The sequence below is a fragment of the Octodon degus genome, unplaced genomic scaffold, assembly GCF_000260255.1.
Source record: "Octodon degus isolate 3935 unplaced genomic scaffold, OctDeg1.0 scaffold00021, whole genome shotgun sequence".
Classification (NCBI taxonomy): domain Eukaryota; kingdom Metazoa; phylum Chordata; class Mammalia; order Rodentia; family Octodontidae; genus Octodon; species Octodon degus.
This window is the reverse complement of record NW_004524597.1, coordinates 17,317,256-17,335,934: the sequence shown is the minus strand read 5'-3', so window position 1 is coordinate 17,335,934 and position 18,679 is coordinate 17,317,256. Positions and strand designations below refer to the sequence as shown.

The 18,679-nt window shown below is 40.1% G+C and overlaps 1 protein-coding gene across 2 annotated transcripts in view; it reads left to right on the top strand.

Annotated features, from left to right (window-relative positions):
• Positions 1-18,679, top strand: part of Pitpnb (phosphatidylinositol transfer protein beta) — a 63,056-nt gene that overhangs the window by 20,116 nt on the left and 24,261 nt on the right. For both annotated transcript variants that reach the window (XM_004628029.2, XM_004628028.2), the window contains exon 7: positions 1,629-1,712. In XM_004628029.2, the coding sequence (XP_004628086.1) occupies positions 1,629-1,712 (84 nt within the window). The remainder of the gene's footprint in view (positions 1-1,628; positions 1,713-18,679) is intronic.

Below are 18,679 nucleotides of genomic sequence, written 5' to 3'. Positions count from 1 at the left end.
CCCCACTGCCAGGGCACCCTATGACGGCACATGAGACTGTGTGTGGTGGCACACGCCTGTAATCCCAGTGCTTGGGAGGCTGAAAACAGGAGGATCACTACAAGTCCAATCTGTGTAGCGAGACCCTGTGGACTCTGTACAAAAATACATTAAAAAAAAAATACTTATTTAAAAAAAAGTTGAAGTCAGAAATGATGTGTATCATCTAGATGTAAAGAAATGTCATTAAGGAATGTTGTGAAACTTGGAAGGGTGTCTGCTCACGTCCTGCCCTGAGCTTGGTGGTGCTCAAAAGTGTCCCTGCAGGAACAGCAGCATCTGTGAGAACTTTTAGAAATGCAGTACTTAGGCTCCGCCCTAGAGCTATTCGATTAGAATTTCTGGGGTACAGGTCCTACTTTGAGATCTACTATTCCAAACTTAGGATATACTATCACAGGAATATAAGTTAATGGTCAAGGTAAGTTGTTCTTTTACTGTGCTTTTTTTTTTTTATGGTAGCAAAGTTTTATTAGTGATAAGAATAGAAACAGACTGCAAAGCAGGTTTGGGCTAAGTAAAAGGAAAAGAAGTACACTCTGTAATGTGAAGGTGGGCCTCCCCAGAAGAGTGAACACAGGGGTCTAATTTATTATGCTATTTTGTTCTTGATGCCAGTTAGAAGTTTCAGAGTTTTGATTAGCAGTATTTCGAGTGATCATTTGATATTTTATGTTTTTCATTCACTTAAGATTTAGGGTATAAAGAGATGGTTGGGTGTGTTTTAATCTATACATGAGTTAATCTGCCATTTCCTCCTTTAAAGTAGGCATATCTGTTGGCAGTTTTTAAAAACAACTCTTAGTAGGTTCACAGTTTCAGAAATAAATAATTGATCAACATGAAATATAGAGTTGATAATCACACTGAAAATGAATAGCTTTAGGGTAATCAAATCTTTTGAGATGGTCTTGCTGTGTAGTTCAGGCTGACCTTGAACTTAAATTGTAGCTCAGGCTGGCATTGAATTTACAGTAGTAAATTCTCTTCGCTCACCCACTTTTTATTTTTATTTATTTATTTTTATGTATTTAGTAGAGGGTCTCACTATGTAGATCGGGCTCATAGTGATTCTCCTGTTTTCAGCCTCCCAAGCGCTGGGATTACAGGGGTGTGCTACCACACCCAGTTGCCATCTCAGGGTTTCCCCCAGAGAGGGGCTGGCTTGGCATGCCAGGAATCAAACCCAGCCACTGTACTCTGCCTAAGCAGGCACTTTAGTCCACTGAGCTATCTGGCCAGCTCTTGGCTCACCCTTTTAAGTCTAGGGATTATAAGCATGTGCCACCATGCCTGGCTTAAATTCGAAGTTCTAATTTAGCTTCATATTACACAACGTTTTGAAGGCTAAACGATGCCATATGTTAATATACTATCTGCACAGGACAGGTACATTTTGCTATATAAGCTATCTGCTCAGGACTGCCAGAAAATAATATTGTTTTCTCTTCATTGGGCAGTATCCTTACACATACACACCAACCCCTGATTTTGGGGAGCTATAAAAAACATAAGGAGTTTAAAAAAACTTAACTGTAAGAATTTTACCCACCAGCCTTTGCTTTGTTTCATTTCAATATCATTTGTAGGTTCATGATTTGGATCCAAACACATGGAAAACTGTTGAAGTTGTCCACATAGATATTGCAGATAGAAGTCAAGTTGAACCTGGAGTAAGTACGGTGTGATGATATTTTGATGGGAGACATCTAAAAATGGCTTTCTTTCTTCCCTATATGACCTACATTTCTACACTAAGATGACTGTGGAGCTCAGATCTGGGTGTATGCATGAAGAGACCTTAAATAAGATAAGGCAGTTTGTTTTCTGTGCACATTTTGCTTTTGTCTAAGGAATTCCTTTAAGGAATCCCATTCTGTCTGGCATAACTGTCTTCATGGGGGGGGCACATTGTTTACAGAAGTATCCTCCCTTGATCTAAACTTTTCAAATGTGCAAAGAAGGCAAAGATTATAGACAAATTTTTGGTAACTTAGCTTTAGGATAAAGTTCTTTGTACCCAGTATATGATGTGCAGTATCATCACTTTTTCCTTTTTCTTTTGTTAATGCCCTTCACAATAAATTACATCCACATCCCATTTTATAATTATTTGAGACAGGGTTTACCACATTGCCTAGGCTGGGCTCCAGCTTTGTGCGTGATCTTCTTGCATTAACTTGCAGCATTCTGGAATGCGTGTGCCCCTGTTCCCAGCTGATATGTAAAATATCTTAATTTAAATTTTTAATTTTCTATTTTGATTCTTACTAAAGATCAACATTTATAGTTCAGTTTTCTCCCACACAAGTAAATGCGCTTATATTCAGTGCCGAATTGCCATCTTTGTATTGTTTGGTTGAACTTTTTGAATATTAACTCAGTTCTTAACTTTCTAGTGTGCCAGTGTGCCCTCCTGTTTCAGTGCAGCAGAGCACGACTGTATGCTGTGTGTTAGAGCAAGCAGTGACCATCTGGCGGGAGCCACGGCTTTACAGAGTGTGGCTAGCCCCTCTGCTGTGTCATGGTCAAGCACAGTGTGTTCAGTGAGCATCTTCTTCCAGTTCTGTTTTTAGTGTTTAATCTCTGAACTTGAACTATGCTGTCAGTTGAATACAGCTAACTCAAACAGAAAATGTCTGGTTTTGCTGTTGAGTTTAAAGGTAAAAGAAATCGAAGGTCTTTGACCTTTTCTCTGAAATCACTGGTCGTGGCTGACAGCAGTGACCTTATGTCCCCTTGGCCCCTTCCCTAACTAGATTCTTTCAGTTGTGTTGTGATTCAAAGGTACTTCCATTTTAGGATTATTTCTACCTTTGAAATCATATAAGAATATGTCTTAATTACTTTTCTCTTTGCCAAGACAAAATATCCAACATCCAAAGTTAAAGGAAAGCTACATCTCAGCTAACATTTTGTAGAGGTTTCAGGCTACAGCTGGCTGGCTCCAAGGCAGGGTGGCATGGCAGAGGTATATCAAGAGGAGAAACACTTCGTGGTCAACAGAAGGCAGCAAAGAAGCGGCAGCTAGCTTGCCTTCTTTCTGTCCTTGCCTTATATCCATCCAGGCAGTCCAGCCTCTGCAGGCCACCACCCACATACAGGAAGGGCCTTCCCATTATCCACACTCAGAACTCTGCCAAACTAATCAGTGGGATAATTTAGTACCATGCACTCTTAATCCCAGCATCACACACCCTAAATCTAGCCACCTCTGAGAAACCCCACCTATGACTGAGGCTTAGGGAGGGATGGAATATCTTAAGCATAAGGCATATGCAAGGGTTTTTTTGTCCTTAGAAATGAAGAACATTCAAAAGGCAATCTGTTTGGATCATTATATAGTATGTAAAACAATGGTGATTGAAGGAAAAACAGGAGTAGTCAGTGAATCCATTAATGGCTAGATCAGGCTTGCTGACGAGCCTAGAGTTGCTGATCAGAAGAGGACACCAAGTGGTCATGTAGCTCACCAGAAGCAGGTGCTCTGCGGAGGGCTTCATATGTTGCTGTTGACATGCTGCGCTGGTGGAAGTGATTCTGTTAATCAGCTCTTGTAGTCCATTGACTTGCATTTCCTGATGTTTACCATCAGAGTACTTGGCATCTTTGGTTTGGGGGAAGGGAGAAAAACAGTAATTCTGGTCCTCAGGCAGAAATGGGCACTCTGGTTTGCAGACAGGATCATAGGTCGAAAGAACGGTGTAAGGCAGATTATGTGCTGCTAGAACCCTCGAGGCCCAGGTTCCCATTTCCTCTACCTCATGGAAACCTTCAGGGAAGAGGATGATTAATGTCTGGCCTAGAGGATGCAAGATACTAGGGATCAAAGCCACATGGGGGCTCCAGGTGGAAGGCGCTGTGTGTGCAAAGGCTGAATGTGGCTCTGTGCAGTGGTAATGTTTGGGGTGGAGCAGTGGAGGGAGACAGTGGGTGAGGTCTGTGCTTTGTGAGTTAGTGGTGATGTGGTTAAGAACATACATTCTAAAACTAGATTGGCTCCACATTCAAATTCCAAGGTTCCATGGTCTGCTGGCTGTTTTGCTTTGGACGGGGTATGTGACTTCTCTGTGCCTGTAATTTGTGAAATAGTAGAGGTGTTTATCTTACAGGATTAAGGGAAGATGCTTAGAGCAGGGCAGTTCAGGAAGGGCTAGTCCTTATGCCGTCATTATTAACTGCCCCTGCAGGGGAGTTGCAGCCTCACCTCAGCCGCCAGTGAGTGCTCCCCTGCACGTGTGCAGCTTTGCATTCCAGTGTTTGTAGTTCACTTTGCCAAGTTAATTTTAGGCTTGAGTAGGTAAAGATTTGAAATGCATTGAATTTTTAATAGCCTTTCTTTACTGTGATAAAATGTACATAAAACTTTATTTTCAAATGTGCAGTTCAGTGGCATTTAGTATATTCAGTTTTGTGCAGCCAGTCACCACCGTCTCTGTTCTATATTTTCATGACTCCCAAAAGATCACCTTGTGTCCATTATGGTCTCTGCACTGCTTCGTATCCCAGTGTTTAGTTACTGCTGAGCTGTAAGGTCTCAGGATTTGCCTGCTCTGGATATTTCATATACATGAATCCTGGTGATAAGTAGCCTGCTGTCTCTGGGAAGACAGCTCAGTGGCACATGCTTGCCTGGCAAGCTGAGGTCATGAGTTCAATTAACTACACACACACACACACACACACACACACACACACACATTAGCCTGCTGTTTCTGGCTTCTCTCTTACACTTTGCATGTTTTCAAGGCTTACTCACGTAGCATGTGTCTGTACTTCGTTCCTTTTTATGGTTAAAAAATATTTTACTGTATGGACATACAGATGCTTACGCATTTGTTCGTTGATGGCATCTTGGCTCTTTCCACTTCTTGGCTATGGGGAGCAGTGTTGTTGCGGCCTTGGTATCACAGGCATGTTTTGGTCGTCAGTGATTTCTCAGTCATGGATAATGAAAGTACAACTAATATGTAGGGATTGTCATGTTTTAAGCCTCGGAATGATAGGAGCAGAGCGATGAGTTTCCTCCGGGGGGTGCGAAGGCTGGGGCGAGTGAGTGGAGAGGGCTGTTGGACCAGTGCCCCAATTCAGGGAAGAGTGTCCTTGAGACCTGGTGGCAAAGGACAGCTGTGCACTTGGTGGTCCTTCTTTGCATAGCCTGTTCTGTTACTTTGTTCATTTGATTCTGCTCTTCCATGTAAATTTGTTACATGGAAATGCTAGTTCATGGTGTTTAGAAAAGGAAGACTTAAGGGCACATTTGCAATTATAAGATGGCAGTTGTCATAGCAGTCAACAAGTATTGAGTGCTACTCAGTGTAGAGTCAGCGTAGCACTGTGGTAGTTTTCCGAAATGGGTACAATGCCTCAAGAGGCTTACAGTCTGGGTCAGCCCAACCCAAAAATGGAAGTAGCTGCCCAGTGGCAGAGGCTTGTGAGTGGTCCAGAGTGCTCCAGGATTTCAGGAAAGAGATAATCCCTTAGGTGGGAAAGGCTGGGTGGAATCCTGGCTTGAGGGGGTAGGATTTTGGTGGGTGGAGCAGTCTGTCCCCCCCTTATTACTCTTCCTTCATTTCCTTTTAGTTGTTTTGGCACATTATAAATTTCTTGGTGTCCGTCTGTGTCTGTGTCTGTCTGTCTGTCTCTGTCTCTCTCTGTCTCTCTCTCTCTCTGCAAGCTTTTGCTTATCTGGCATTGTTATCTTGACCTTTAAATTTACTTTGAATGTACACTTTCTTGCTGTATAAAATTTGGTTCTAGGGCTAGCATCCCAGTTTTACAAATGAGGAAACTGAAGCCCAGTAAATTAGTTTCTTGAGTTGAGTGGACTAGAGACAGAAGTAGACATTCTACCCTAATCCAGTGCTGTCTGCTGACTCGATTGCTTCTGAGTGAAGGCCCTGCTTTGTCAATCATTCTTCGAGTTGTCCCCTGAGCACTCAGTGTACTTGTTCTGCTCCTCAGCTGGTCTGCAGTGATCATATCCTCTCCCACTGCACCTTTTGTCCTCACCTCCTTTCTGGGACTCTTTCCTTTTTGTCTCAGGCCTCAGTGACTTTGAGGATCCAGGTCAGGTCTCGCTTTCTCCAGGGAGATTTCACATGAACCCACTGAGCTTGTGAGTAACTTTGTGTGCCTGCGAGTTTGTTTTGGAATAAACTCAGTTTGATACCAATATGATAACATCTGTTGGCAAGGGGGCAGGAAGCATTCACACATATGCCTGTGGGAGTCTAAATTGATAAAGCTGGCCTCATGGAATCACCAGTGTACTTACCCTTTGACATGGCAAAGTTCCACTTCTAGGAATCTGCTTATAGGACAGGCATACAAGTCTAAGATTAGGAACTTTTGAGGTGTATTTCTCCATCAATCAGGACTGATTAAAAACATGGTAAGTATGATGGAGTTGATCTGTGTAGTCACTAAAAGACAGGGAGCTCTGTTTTGATGATTATTCCTTTTAAGATAACTTAGAGGAAGTATAAAGAAAATACGTAAAATACAGTTTTATCTGGTAATTTGTTTCTTGGGGAAGGAGTCTCACTATGTAGTTCAGGTTGGCCTTGAAGTCATTATGTAACCCATGGGGCTGACAGATGTGTGCCATCACATCCAACTATTTATAATTTAAAATGGAGAAAAATACATCTTACTAACATTATTTTTGGTACTGGGAATCAAATTCAGGACCTTTCACTTGCTGGGCAGGCACTTGTACCACTGAGCAATATCCCAGGCCTAAGAACAATACATCTTTGCATGTACTTGCTTATGTTTAGATGGCCTAGAAGTGTTAGTATGGCTCTGCTGAACATAGTGATTTCTTTAAGATGGGAGCTGGGATGGAGGAGTCCAGGTCACACAGCTGTGTGTAGCACATGAGGAGGGTGTCCTCTCATTAGTGACAACAGTTTTCTTTCACTGGCTTAACAGATCACTGCCATCGGTGGCCAGTAGTGTAACTTCATCAGGGAAGAGGCCTCCCGGCACCTTTGCTGTAGTCTGCTTGTTACAAGCAAGTCAGAAGTTCCACTTGCCCTATGGGGCAGGGTCCAGACAAGAGTGTGGCTCACAGAGGGCATCGCCTTTGAGTGCATCATGCACAGTAGCGCAGTGAGTGAAATTTTGGTGCTGAAAACTTGGCTCCTTAGAGGGATACTAGAAATGTGAGCTTAATTGCAGTAAACCAATAGGATGAGTGATGGGGGGTGGTGGTGCTGCACCCAGTGGATTGGGTCACCTATTTAGGGAGTTGTTAGCGAGTGAGTTCCTCAGTTTTCTGGGTCTTAGGTTGTGCAGAGTTGCTTGTGCTGGTTCAGGTCAGGTGGGGCAAGGCTGGGTACGCTCCTCCCAGCTGAAGCTCTCATCCTGCAACTCAGTGGGAGGCATCACTGCCCCTTTTTGCTTGGTATTCATCAGGATCCTGCTCTGTTCAGGCCTCTACCAGGGAGCTGTGGCTAGGTTCTGCCTTTGTTTCTCTAGCGCTACTTTTGGAATAGGAAAGGAGTGCCCTTCAAGGGGAAGGTAATTGGAATGCGTCTCTCATGTGTGTGCCAGATACGATTACTTAGGTGATTGTTAATATCCAGAAGCTAGGCAGATTGGTGTGCCTTGTCCTGCTCAGTTTAAAGATTTGTGGTAAGATTTATTTTGGTGGTATGGAAAAACAACAAATCAGGAGCACTTCTCTAAGTCAAGAGATTTCTCAGACTGTGGTGTATTGACTCCTACTTTAGTCTCCATCTGATTTAGTCAGTGATTTTTCCTTTTGTTTATATTGACTCCACCTGCTTTACCTGACCCATCCTTAAGGCAGCCTGAGCCAGCCCCCACTCCCCAAAACTTTTTGGGGAGAAAGCTCAGTAGAATAAGTACCTGCCTGGCAAGCACAAGGTCTTGAGTTTAATCTCCGGTACTGCAAAAAAAAAAAAAAAAAAGTTTACATTGAACTGCTACTGGATTTTTTCTGGAGATAATTTCTTTAAAAAACTATTTTTGTACTCTCTATTGAACTCAGGGCTTTCACACTGAGCTATATGCCCAGCCCCTTTTTCACCTGTTTTATTTTGAGGTAGGATCTTACTAAGTCACTAAATTACATAGGCTAGGTTTGAACTTGATCTTCCTGCCTCACCGTCCTAGAATGCTAGGTTATAGGCATGTACCATCGTGCCCAGCTCTTTTTTTTTTTTTTTAATTTGTATTAATACAAGTTTGCAGTACATAATGATAATGTTCATCATGGGGAATTTGTGTAGTGTACATGTCTTAATTCTTTTTATTCCCCTTAATCTTCCCTTCAGCTCTTTGAAAAAAAAAATAGATGGTTTCTTTGCTTCATATTGCTTGCTGTATAGAAAATGAATCATTTGCATTAGTAATTTTAAGAAGCTAAGTAATCACATCTTAGAATCTGGACAGACGTCCAAGAAATCAAGAATTGAAGGTGAAGCTTGAATCTTTTAACTCCACCTGGTGGGAGTTTTCTGCTATTGCAGATGGATTTAATATAAACAGCTCTACCATTTTAATTCAAAATGACATTTTAATTCATTACTTTTAGGGTTTAACTCTTTGTGAGGTCAGATGGCTTGTCATTCTTGTTCTTAGCTTGCTGCTGTTTGGTCATTCTTACAAACTGAAGAGATAATGATTTGACCAATGGTGTAATAAAATACTTGACTGGATGCTTTGACATATTTACTTAATTGAAGAATGACATTGTCACAGTAATTCTAGGCATGAGCACTGATTTTAGGTTCACAGAGTAGCTGAAAAGATCTCTTATATTTAAGTACATTTTTAAAGTTTTTTGTTGACATTGTACTAGAAGTATTAGAGCACTGTTCTGAAGTAATAAGTTACCAGTCTAGAACGTTCCCACTCGCTGTCTTTTGGCTCTTTAGAATATATCCACCATACGAAGCAGAGTCTCTGTTTCATGAGGAAGAGGCATTATAGTGACACATCCTTAAAGAGCTACATTCTTTAAGAAAGAAGGGTCTTTCCACTTGGCATTGCAGGAGCATAGCATGCTCCAGGAGAACACACCTCTTCTCCAGCACATCTCTATACCAGCCCTTCCTGCCACCTTCCCAGACATCCCTCCTAGAAAGACTTCCTCAGGAAATTGGGTGCCCCTTAGGACCAAGGCTGCACTGTACTCACTTCAGTATTTGTAGGATTTAGCAAGATGTTCAATTCCAGCATGCAGGGAGCGTCTCAATAATGGGTTTGCTGGATCAGAACCAGCCTGGACAACATAGCAATATTCCATCGTGAAAAAACAAAAGCCAAAAAACAAGCAAAACAGTAGGGAAGGAAAGGTGTTTTGGAGATGGAAGTTTTTGTTGTTTAAATAGTAAATAACCACAGTACTAGATGATGAAAAATCTGATGTGTGTTCAATTCTAAAACTTCTGAGTTTCTAAATCAATAAATGTTTTTTGTTAAATTTAGAGAATTGTTTGGGTTAGGCCAAATTGTAGTAAGTCCAGCAGCTATCAAGTAGAAAACACTAGAATACAAGTTTAAAGAAATTTTTTTGCCCATTTTTAGTTGCCATTGATTCATAACCACAGGAAAAGTTAGAGATTCTTTAAATGTCCTGATGAAATGCGCATGCATATCTTCAGCTCATTCCCAAAATATACACAAATGAGTCAGTTGACATCTGCTTCTGCTTTTTTTTAAGGTATAAATTTGAACCTGGCCCCTTTTAATCATCCTCAGCGCTTTGTCTAAGTAGCTTTCCATGATTTGTATACAAAAGTCACTTCCCAGGAGAGGAAGACTCTTTTAAAGTATAAGCCAAAGTGTATACACCATTAACATCAGAGAAACCTTCGTTTTTGGAAGTAATTTGAATGAAAATGAGAAGTTTTTTTGAAAAACAAATTGGAACCACATTTTAAGGTATTTATGTGGAACGAGAAAGAATCGTATCACCTTCTTCCACAGCACACACTCTGTGACTGTATGATTTCCAAAGTTTTTCTATAATAGAAGTAATGGAAATTCAGGAATTTTAATTTTAAGGTTACACATTTAAAGTTTTTTGGGTTTTTTTTTTGAGGTAAGTACTAGGAACCAAACGCAGTACCTTGTGCTTGCCAAGCAAGCACTGTGCTGCTGAGCTATATCACCAGCCCCACACATTTAAAGTTAATACAACTCAAGGTGTAACTTTTCTAGGTGTCAGTGGTAAGAATGTATTAACGATATAAAAGAGCTAAGTTGACCATATTAAAATGCAGCAAGTGCAAAGAGAATGAAGTTTTTTCCCTTTGTGTTTCAGCATAATGTGAATTTAATGTTTTATCTTGTGGTAGAAGATGTTTTTCCCTGGATGATGTATTTCAGAACCAAGAGTTATACATTTGGGGGCTATAGTGATGTTTCACTGAAAATGGCATTCCTGAAGAGAATGTCCATGCTAGAAACAGCTCTTGCATATTGCTTCAGGGTCACAGAGACAACATGCAGGGTACTCCAACAGGTCCTTTACTGGCACTTCATACAGGGCTTGAAGGAGCTTGTGTTTTGTGTTTACCTGGTAAGCGTAGCCTAGTAAAATAAAGCCCAGATTTCATTCATGCCACTTCCTTTAATTTTGTTAAGCTCTACTCTCATTGTTACTCCCGTTTTTCCCTCGTCCCGTCCCTGACCTGAGCATAATTTCCGTGTCCTGTGTGCGCCACATCTCCTTGTTTCTACCCCATCTTCATTGGCAGACGTCACCCTTGATGAGGAGTGGGAGTAGCGCTGAAGTCTCTTTGGCTGTCAGGTGTCTCTTCTGGGCCGCTCCACTTGTGTTGCAGAAGTTTTGGTTGCCTCCCTCACAGTGCCCAGAATGACTTTTCTTACAAAGTCTCCACCAACTTTCCCCTAGTTTTGTCACATTTGGACACACTGTGTAGGTCCCAGTTGTGAGCAGATCCGTTTCTCAGAGCATTCCTTGGAAGGTAAGGCGTTCTTTTCAAGCCCTCGAGGGGCTTTAGGGAGCATTGTAGCTAACCTGAGAGCTTGTCTGCCTTATCCCTTAGTTAGGACCTAGGCCAAGACAAACATGGTCTGCCCTTTGGCAGCTTGTTAGAAGTATATACATGTCTTCAAATTCTGAGGTAAGGCTGGGATCTGCGGAGCCCTCCCAGTGACTCCTGCCCGTGCTTGCTTGCGTGTGAGAGCTGTGGTCTGGCACACTTCACTTTAGGTGAAGACCAGATCAGGCACCCTTCTAATGTTTTTGGAGCAGAAGAGATTTCAGGTAGAGGGCTTGCGTGGTCTAACTGCATTCATCTCAGACTTTTCTTTTTCTTTCTTTCTTTATTATTAATTTTATTGAGAAATAGCAATGAGATCGTTTCAAAACAGGTTAGTAGGACAGTTTCAGTAATTAATACATTGCATATTGTTGTCTTCATAGTTTTTCATAGAACAAGATGCAGACATGATATCCTGTCCAAGCACTATTAGTACACATCTTTCTTTTCATTTAATTAAGAGAAAGTAGCTGGATATCTCCTATTTTGTATGTACAGATACAAAATGGTCCTTCATTTACATCGCCTTTTTTGTTTAGTTTTATCAGAGATGGGTATTCCATTGCCATTTAAATATTGTAGGTGCATGAATTCAGTAAAATAATCCAATATAGTCCAGTAGTCCATAATAGTAGTGGGTTTTCTGCAGAACTGGGTATGTCAGAAGTTGTTTATTTGAGCCTTTTACAGCTCAACATATTGATTTTCATTGATAAGGAATTTGCTGTGTACAATTTGCTTTTAATTGTTTTAAACCAAAGAAGTGCTGTCACTTTCCCTGGCCGTAACACTAGTGGGAGGAGAGGCAGAACCTAAACATAGGGTTGCTGGCTTTCCTCCTCCCAGAGCAGCAGCTTATTACCGTACGATGTCACTTATTTGCATGACTGAGAGCATTCTTAATTTATTAGAGCAAACAAACTGTCTGTTCATCCATCCATCTTCCCTAGTCCCCTGAAGGACCATTCTTCATCATTGGCCTTGGTTACCTCCTCGGCATATTCTAAATTTTGCATTTATACAAGTAAAAAGTTTGGATACCCAGAGATGTATTTAGGTGTAGGTCCTTGGAAGGAATGCCACTTATTCATTGTTCTCATTCACTTAACAAATATTTATTGGAACTTAATATTTGCTGTATGTTCAGCTACTAAAAAAAAAAAAAAGATAAATTTGAGGTTTTTATAAATAAATGGATGTAGCTGGAGATCATAATGGTAAGTGGAATAAATCAGATCCACATGTGCGAGCATTGTATTGTCTCGCTGGTGTGAGAACCTGGAAGAGAATAAAATTAGAAAGGTACAGTAGATACTGTGAAAGGTAAAGACTTTGTTCAATTAGAAGGAAAGCCTAGGATGAGGGAAAGGAAAGAAGAAAGAAGGCAAAAAGATATATTTAGCTATAGATGCAAAATAGTTTGGGTAATCGTACTGCCAGTTTCTGCTGGTCTTTTGAAAGGAGCAGTTAATGCTTAAAAATTTTGTCTTTTATATTTTTTCTTTTGAATTTCTTAAAATTTTCTGTTATTTTGTTTTTTCTTTAAACCAATTTTGTACATTTATATCCAGTAACCTCAACATCTAATTTGAAAATAACATCATGCAGTACAGCAACCATTGTTGAATATTCCTATTGCTTTGTTTGGTGAAATTTTGTGTCATTCCTAATGCTGTTTTTATCTATCACCATTTTGTATTCTTTAAAAAATAAAATATTTGCTATGTGTTGACCTGGTAAACATTTTTCCAAATAAAAGAGTAATTGCATCTGTGTAAAGACCCTGTAGGATTCTTATGGGGGGGAGTTAGTTCCTTCCAGCTGTTGCTTGTGTAAGCGGTGATGCTGGGGGTCCTTCTGCCGAAGGGAGCTTTTTTCACAGCTGGTGCAGGCTGATGTGAGGCTCCGGGCTGCTGCCAGAGTCAGGGCTCAAAGGCTAATCAGAGTGGGGAGTCTTGGAGTTCTGACTGTTGCTGAGTGACATGCCCCCACCCTCGAAAGTGCATGTTTACAGGCCAGAAGGGATGTTGGGGCATCCAGACTGCTCCCCTAAGCACTTCAGGGGATCTTAGGGGAGTCTTTGTAAGGATCATCCTGTTGAGGAAATGAAATGGTTTTTAAAGTCTGAGTTTTGTTTTTCACCATTGAATGCTCATTTGGTGAGTATTTCTTAATACATACATCAGTGTCCCTTCTTAAGTGAGGCTGAGAATATGCTGTACCTCATGTAAAGTGGAAATTTAATTAAGTAAAAGTAGAAATTAAAGTACTTTTAATTATTTTGAACTCTGAGCTTGTAGTGTTTTTAAAAAGGTTATTTTCCTTTTCCTTTTTTTTTTTTTTTTGAATGCTGTTTCCTAAATGCTAGCCTTGGCAAGCTGGTGAAGCTTGGTTTTTCTATAGTTGACTCTTGTAGGCCATACCTTACACTGCTTGCTTGTTGTGCCTTCAGAGGGCTTCACTGTATTTTTTCTTTGGATAAAGTATTCTGTTGGACTGCGTAGATGTTATGTATTTGAGTAGATAATCTTAATGTCTGCATTTAGAAAAAAGACTTCTAAAGACATGTAAGAATCATAAATATTTTCTAAGTAACTGGTATAAGATTAAATATTTTCTTTTTAAAATTAAAATGATGAAATCTGCCTAGCAGAAGTTAAATATTACATCAAACAGTGTAAGTTGGTAGTGTTTTGTTAGCTTTTGAGCTACAGAAATGACATTTTCTTCTGGGTCAACCTAAGATAGTTACCAAATTAATCTTTGGTAGGTGATATCCTACATGTCCAAGTCAGACCATCATTGTTTGATTTGCCTTTCACAACTGCATTTTGGATGTTAGATTTGCTTCAGCAGTTGCTTCATATTTCCTGAGGAGGGCTTGCTGCTGCTTGGAGCTGTGCAGTGGCTGACTACCCAGTTTTTAGATCTGAAAAATGCTCTTGATTATGAGAAGTCTGGCTGAGATCCAGCAAGCCCTGTTGCTGCCAGGTACTGCTTTGCATCTGTTTGGCAGGGGCAGACACGTGATCTCGGTGGAATACCTTTTCCTTTTGCTGTTAACATGAACATTTCTATCTTAGAAACTTGAAATTTCACCCTGATGTATAGGAGAATTCTCAGAGCTCTTTTTTGATGTGAGAATTGTGACCCAGCACCTAACACATGTACTAGTAACCCTCTGAATATTGGGGGGACAAATACAAAATTTGAGGTAGTAGCAGTTATGCTTATGCTTAAGAAATTTACACATGTTAATTTTGTGTACCATGAAGCAAACCTTTGTTAGGATCAGCTATGTAGTAAATTGTGGAGGATTTCCTCCATTCTCAATGAGGAATAAATAAATGTAAGAATGGTTCCCGTTAGAAAGAAATATGACAGTGTTTTCAACTTTGCTTTGCTTCCTTACATGGCCAAGTATTTTCAGATCCCTTCCAGTAGTGGCTGTAGAGCCTGTCCTTTATGTTTGAAGGCATAGTTGGGTGCAGTGCCCTCTTGTGGGAAAATAAAATATTGCTTATTTCATGCTTGCTTAACTCTTAGCAAGAACTTCTCACTTTTCTGTTCAAGGTCTATACATTCGAACAGACTTTGCACAAAATATTTTTCTGGAACACATTTATTAACTTGATGCTCATTCTTAATTTTGTCCATGTTTTAAAAGAAAAGGAAGGTGGTAATCTGGGTGAATGGGGAAGTAAACCTCCCTTGAGAGCCAAAAAATGCCGTTTTTGGGCAGCTAGTTCCATATATTAAAGAAGCCAATATAAATGACTCTCAGTCAAGTTTTTACAGGGTATCCCTTATAAAATCTCTTAGGAGAGGTTCTCTGGGCTGAGAAGGAGCAGAGCCCTTCAGGTCTTCGAGAATAATGAAGTGATAAAGCAAAAACCACCATTCTGCAGTGCCCACTACACTTTGGTGTCAGCAGCTTTGCAGGTGGGCAGATTTTTAGCAGTGATGGAGGGCTCCCTGGGAGACTTCCTACTGGCCTAGTACTTAGGTACTCTCAAAATAGTAGCAAGAAAAGTACTCTTCTTTGGATTTTGCTCTTAAAATGTTTCACTTTTCTCCAATAATTTTCCTACCCTCATTGTCAGATTTGTGCTAAAGGATCAGATGGATCCGGGATATAGGAGCTGAAGACCAGACAACAAACCAACGTTTTACTAGGGGTGTTGCATTTAGAATTTGCAGTTTCTCCTATTTTAATTGATGGGATATGATGTAGTTGTTCAGTGGTCTTCTTTCACTTAAAAGGAATCAAAGGCATTGTTAAAACTTGGTTAAACATATTATTTGAGTATATGCAATTTAATTTCAGAATATGTAATGTTTAATAAATAAGCAACTTAACAAAATTGACATGTTAATGTACTAAAACTTACTTCCTTGTTATCTAAGAGTTTAAAATGCCTTCATTTTTTTCTTTTTCTTTCTGTATTTTAGGGAAGGATCTACAGGGTGTTCAGGGTCTCACTACTAGATCGGACACCTAGTGATTCTCCTATTTACAGCCTCCTAAGAGCTGGGATTATAGGTGTGTGCCACCACGCCCAGTCTCATTTGCTGTCTCAGCGCGCCCTGGGGGTGGGGCTGGCATAGAAGGCCTGGAATCCAGCCCCAAAATGCCTTCATTTTTAGCTGCTATAATGCATAAAGTCTGAAACTAGATAATATGTCTGTGGTATATTTGTGACTGAAACACACTTGGGCCGGCAGCTCAGCTCCGCTAGAGGAACAATGGAAAGGCATTCACTGGCAGTTGCTTAGGACAGGATGGTTTGTCAACCCCAGGCCGGCCAGTAATCTTCTCACCTCCCAGGTGCTTCCCTCGTTGGACCTCACCTGGCCGTCTCATTCCAGAGCACAGCTATTTGGTTTCCTTTTCTCTGTTGTGGGATAGGGAGTGTATTACATCAGGCACCTGGTTGTTAAAAGGGTTTTTTTTAGGGTTGAAATTGTCATTTTTTTTCAGGTGTTTCTTTCTAGTGGCCTTGGTGGGTGGGGTCTGTCTTCATAGACTTGGAGGGGTTGGTTGGCAAGTGTTAAGTTAGTGTAGTGGTGTTCTGTTAATCAACATTCAGCAGCTCTGTTGATGACTCTGGGTGGGACATAAAGCACCTAGTCTTCTTAGGACTCTATGGAGAGTGTCTGAGTTTTGAAAAATTGCAAAACTACTCTGTCCAGTGTGCATATATTTGATTGCTTTTCTCAGTTCTTGATTCAGTTGTTTAAAAATTCAGCTTCTAGGATTCATTGGTGGAAAGCCAATAAGGATTAATGAGAGGGTTGAATTGTAGAATATTTTTTAATGTGGTTTTGTTCCTCTGAGGTACATTCAGAAACAGAAACTAGGCCAACAAGTTATTGACAATTAGTGGTCTTTTGGGAATCTGCTTTAATGAATAGATAAGAATGATTTGTAATTAGCATAATAATTATATGCAAATGAATGCTTCTGAATTGCTCTAAAACACTTCTGAACTGTTTAAACAGCCCTCCTGAGATCTTGTTACTCTATTAATTTGTGTAGCAAATTTTTTTTTCATAGATCATGCAAAGATAAACTTCAGCCCAGCCCTGTCCGAGTGATTATGAATTCCAAGGTGGTAGGACCTGAATTAATGAGATTTACTTATACTATATTAATGGTACTCTGTGGGAACCTGAAAGGGTGAGGAGTCACTGGGGAGATGTAATTAAAAATAGAAAGGAAAGCTGCTTATTGGAAAATAACTGTTGAAATCAGCTTCTTAAACAGGCCAGTGAATGTTATTTCTCTTTACATTTCTGTTACTTTCTATTGCGACATGCTACACAAACATTTTTTAAATGGGCTTACCCTTTGGAGGCTGGCTTAAATTTTGTGGGCTCCAGTTGTACGTTTGGCACTGGGGTCAACAGTGATAGGGTCCAGGAACTTTTTTGTTTTTATAAATGACACAAAACAGAAAACATAATAGAGTGCTTATAAATTATGTCTGCTACTTATCTTAATTTTTAATTCAGCCTTTTCTCCTATCCTGGGCTTTACTTTTAGGATTTAATTAGAGGAAATAAGCTTCGCTGAGTGAACAGCAGTATCTGTGCATTTTAAACTTAGTATATGACTTCTGAGCTATTTGACTGGACACCTAATTAATCATCTTATGCTAAAGGGGAGCATTTTGTAGCTGGCTGCAAGATCTTAATGGCCCTCTCATTTTTTTATGTTTATACTGTAACATCCCCTCCCCTTTGGATTAGTGTTTATGAGCATGTATTTTGTGGTTGCTAGTGCTGTGGCTTGGATATGCTGTCCTTACTTCACACATATCCTTACCTGTGGCAACCCATGCGTGGCTCTTTAAGTAGTGTCTGGTGTCTGGAGCTCATCTTGATTTTTCTTTTTTTTTTTTCACAAGCTGTCAAGAAACTCCTACGAGCATGCCCTTCACCTCCTACTCACTTCCCCATTCATAGTCATGAGTTACATCTAGGCTCAAGGACATATGTAGGTTGGCTCAGCACACATTCTGTACCTGCATTTTGGGGGACAGCCGCTATGCTAAAAGATTCATAAAACTAATATTCTTTGTCTTCAGAATGAATCTGGTTTCTATTGAGACTTTCTGTCTGTTGAGAGCTGTAGTGAGTAACAGATGTACACCCAAGAGGTAGTACAACTTCTGTATTCCAGTGACAGAAAACAGTTATTTATAAGAATTTAATGAATATATTCTGTGGCTATAGCACAGAGACTCAGTAACCCATTTATTTACCATATTATATTTTATTTTATTCTCCAAAGAATGTAGTGACTTTTACTTTCCTTCGTTTTTACTTAAATAAGAGTTTTCAATTAAATAGAGCCATATTAACACTAATCTGAATCTACTTTATGCTCTTACTATTGTATTTTTATGTTGTTCAAACACTATTACTGGTGGAGCAAGTGGTGTCTAGGGACATTACACCTAACTTGATAATGATGGTTGTACTAAGCCCTTATCCTGGCCAGGCCTCTGGGCATTATACAGATAATTAAAATTGGATCATAAAAAACTTTAAATGCATGCACCTTAGCAATAAAATTTTTCTACTTTTAAACATGATTTTAAAATTCATTTTAAAAATGCATTTCCTTGGCCTAGTGAATTTGCTTTCTTTTTTCCCAAGGATTACAGAAAGTGCATAGCAAATTCAGCCTTCAGAATACCCAGGAGCTGAAGACTCAAGTAGGCTACAGCTGTCTTCACCCACAGTATTCTAAAAGAACTAATGAGATGAGAAGTCTGCAGCTGGTGGCAAGCACAATAAACCATGAGCCAAGGGCTTCTCTTCATCAGAGCCTCCCCTTTCCCCATGGGATCCCAAAGGAGACCGAATACTAACAAAGCCAGCAGGCTGTCTCATTCCACACTATTGCTCATTTGCAGCTATAATTGGTAGCTGAGGTTGCATTCTGTATGCTGAAACTGTCATACATGAAGGAATATATTTGTTCATTGTGATACCGATATAAATCAGGTAGTTTTCAGATACAGAAAGACCAAACTAGATACCCAACAATAAAATTGCAGCGAAGAAGATACTGTTAAAAAAAAATT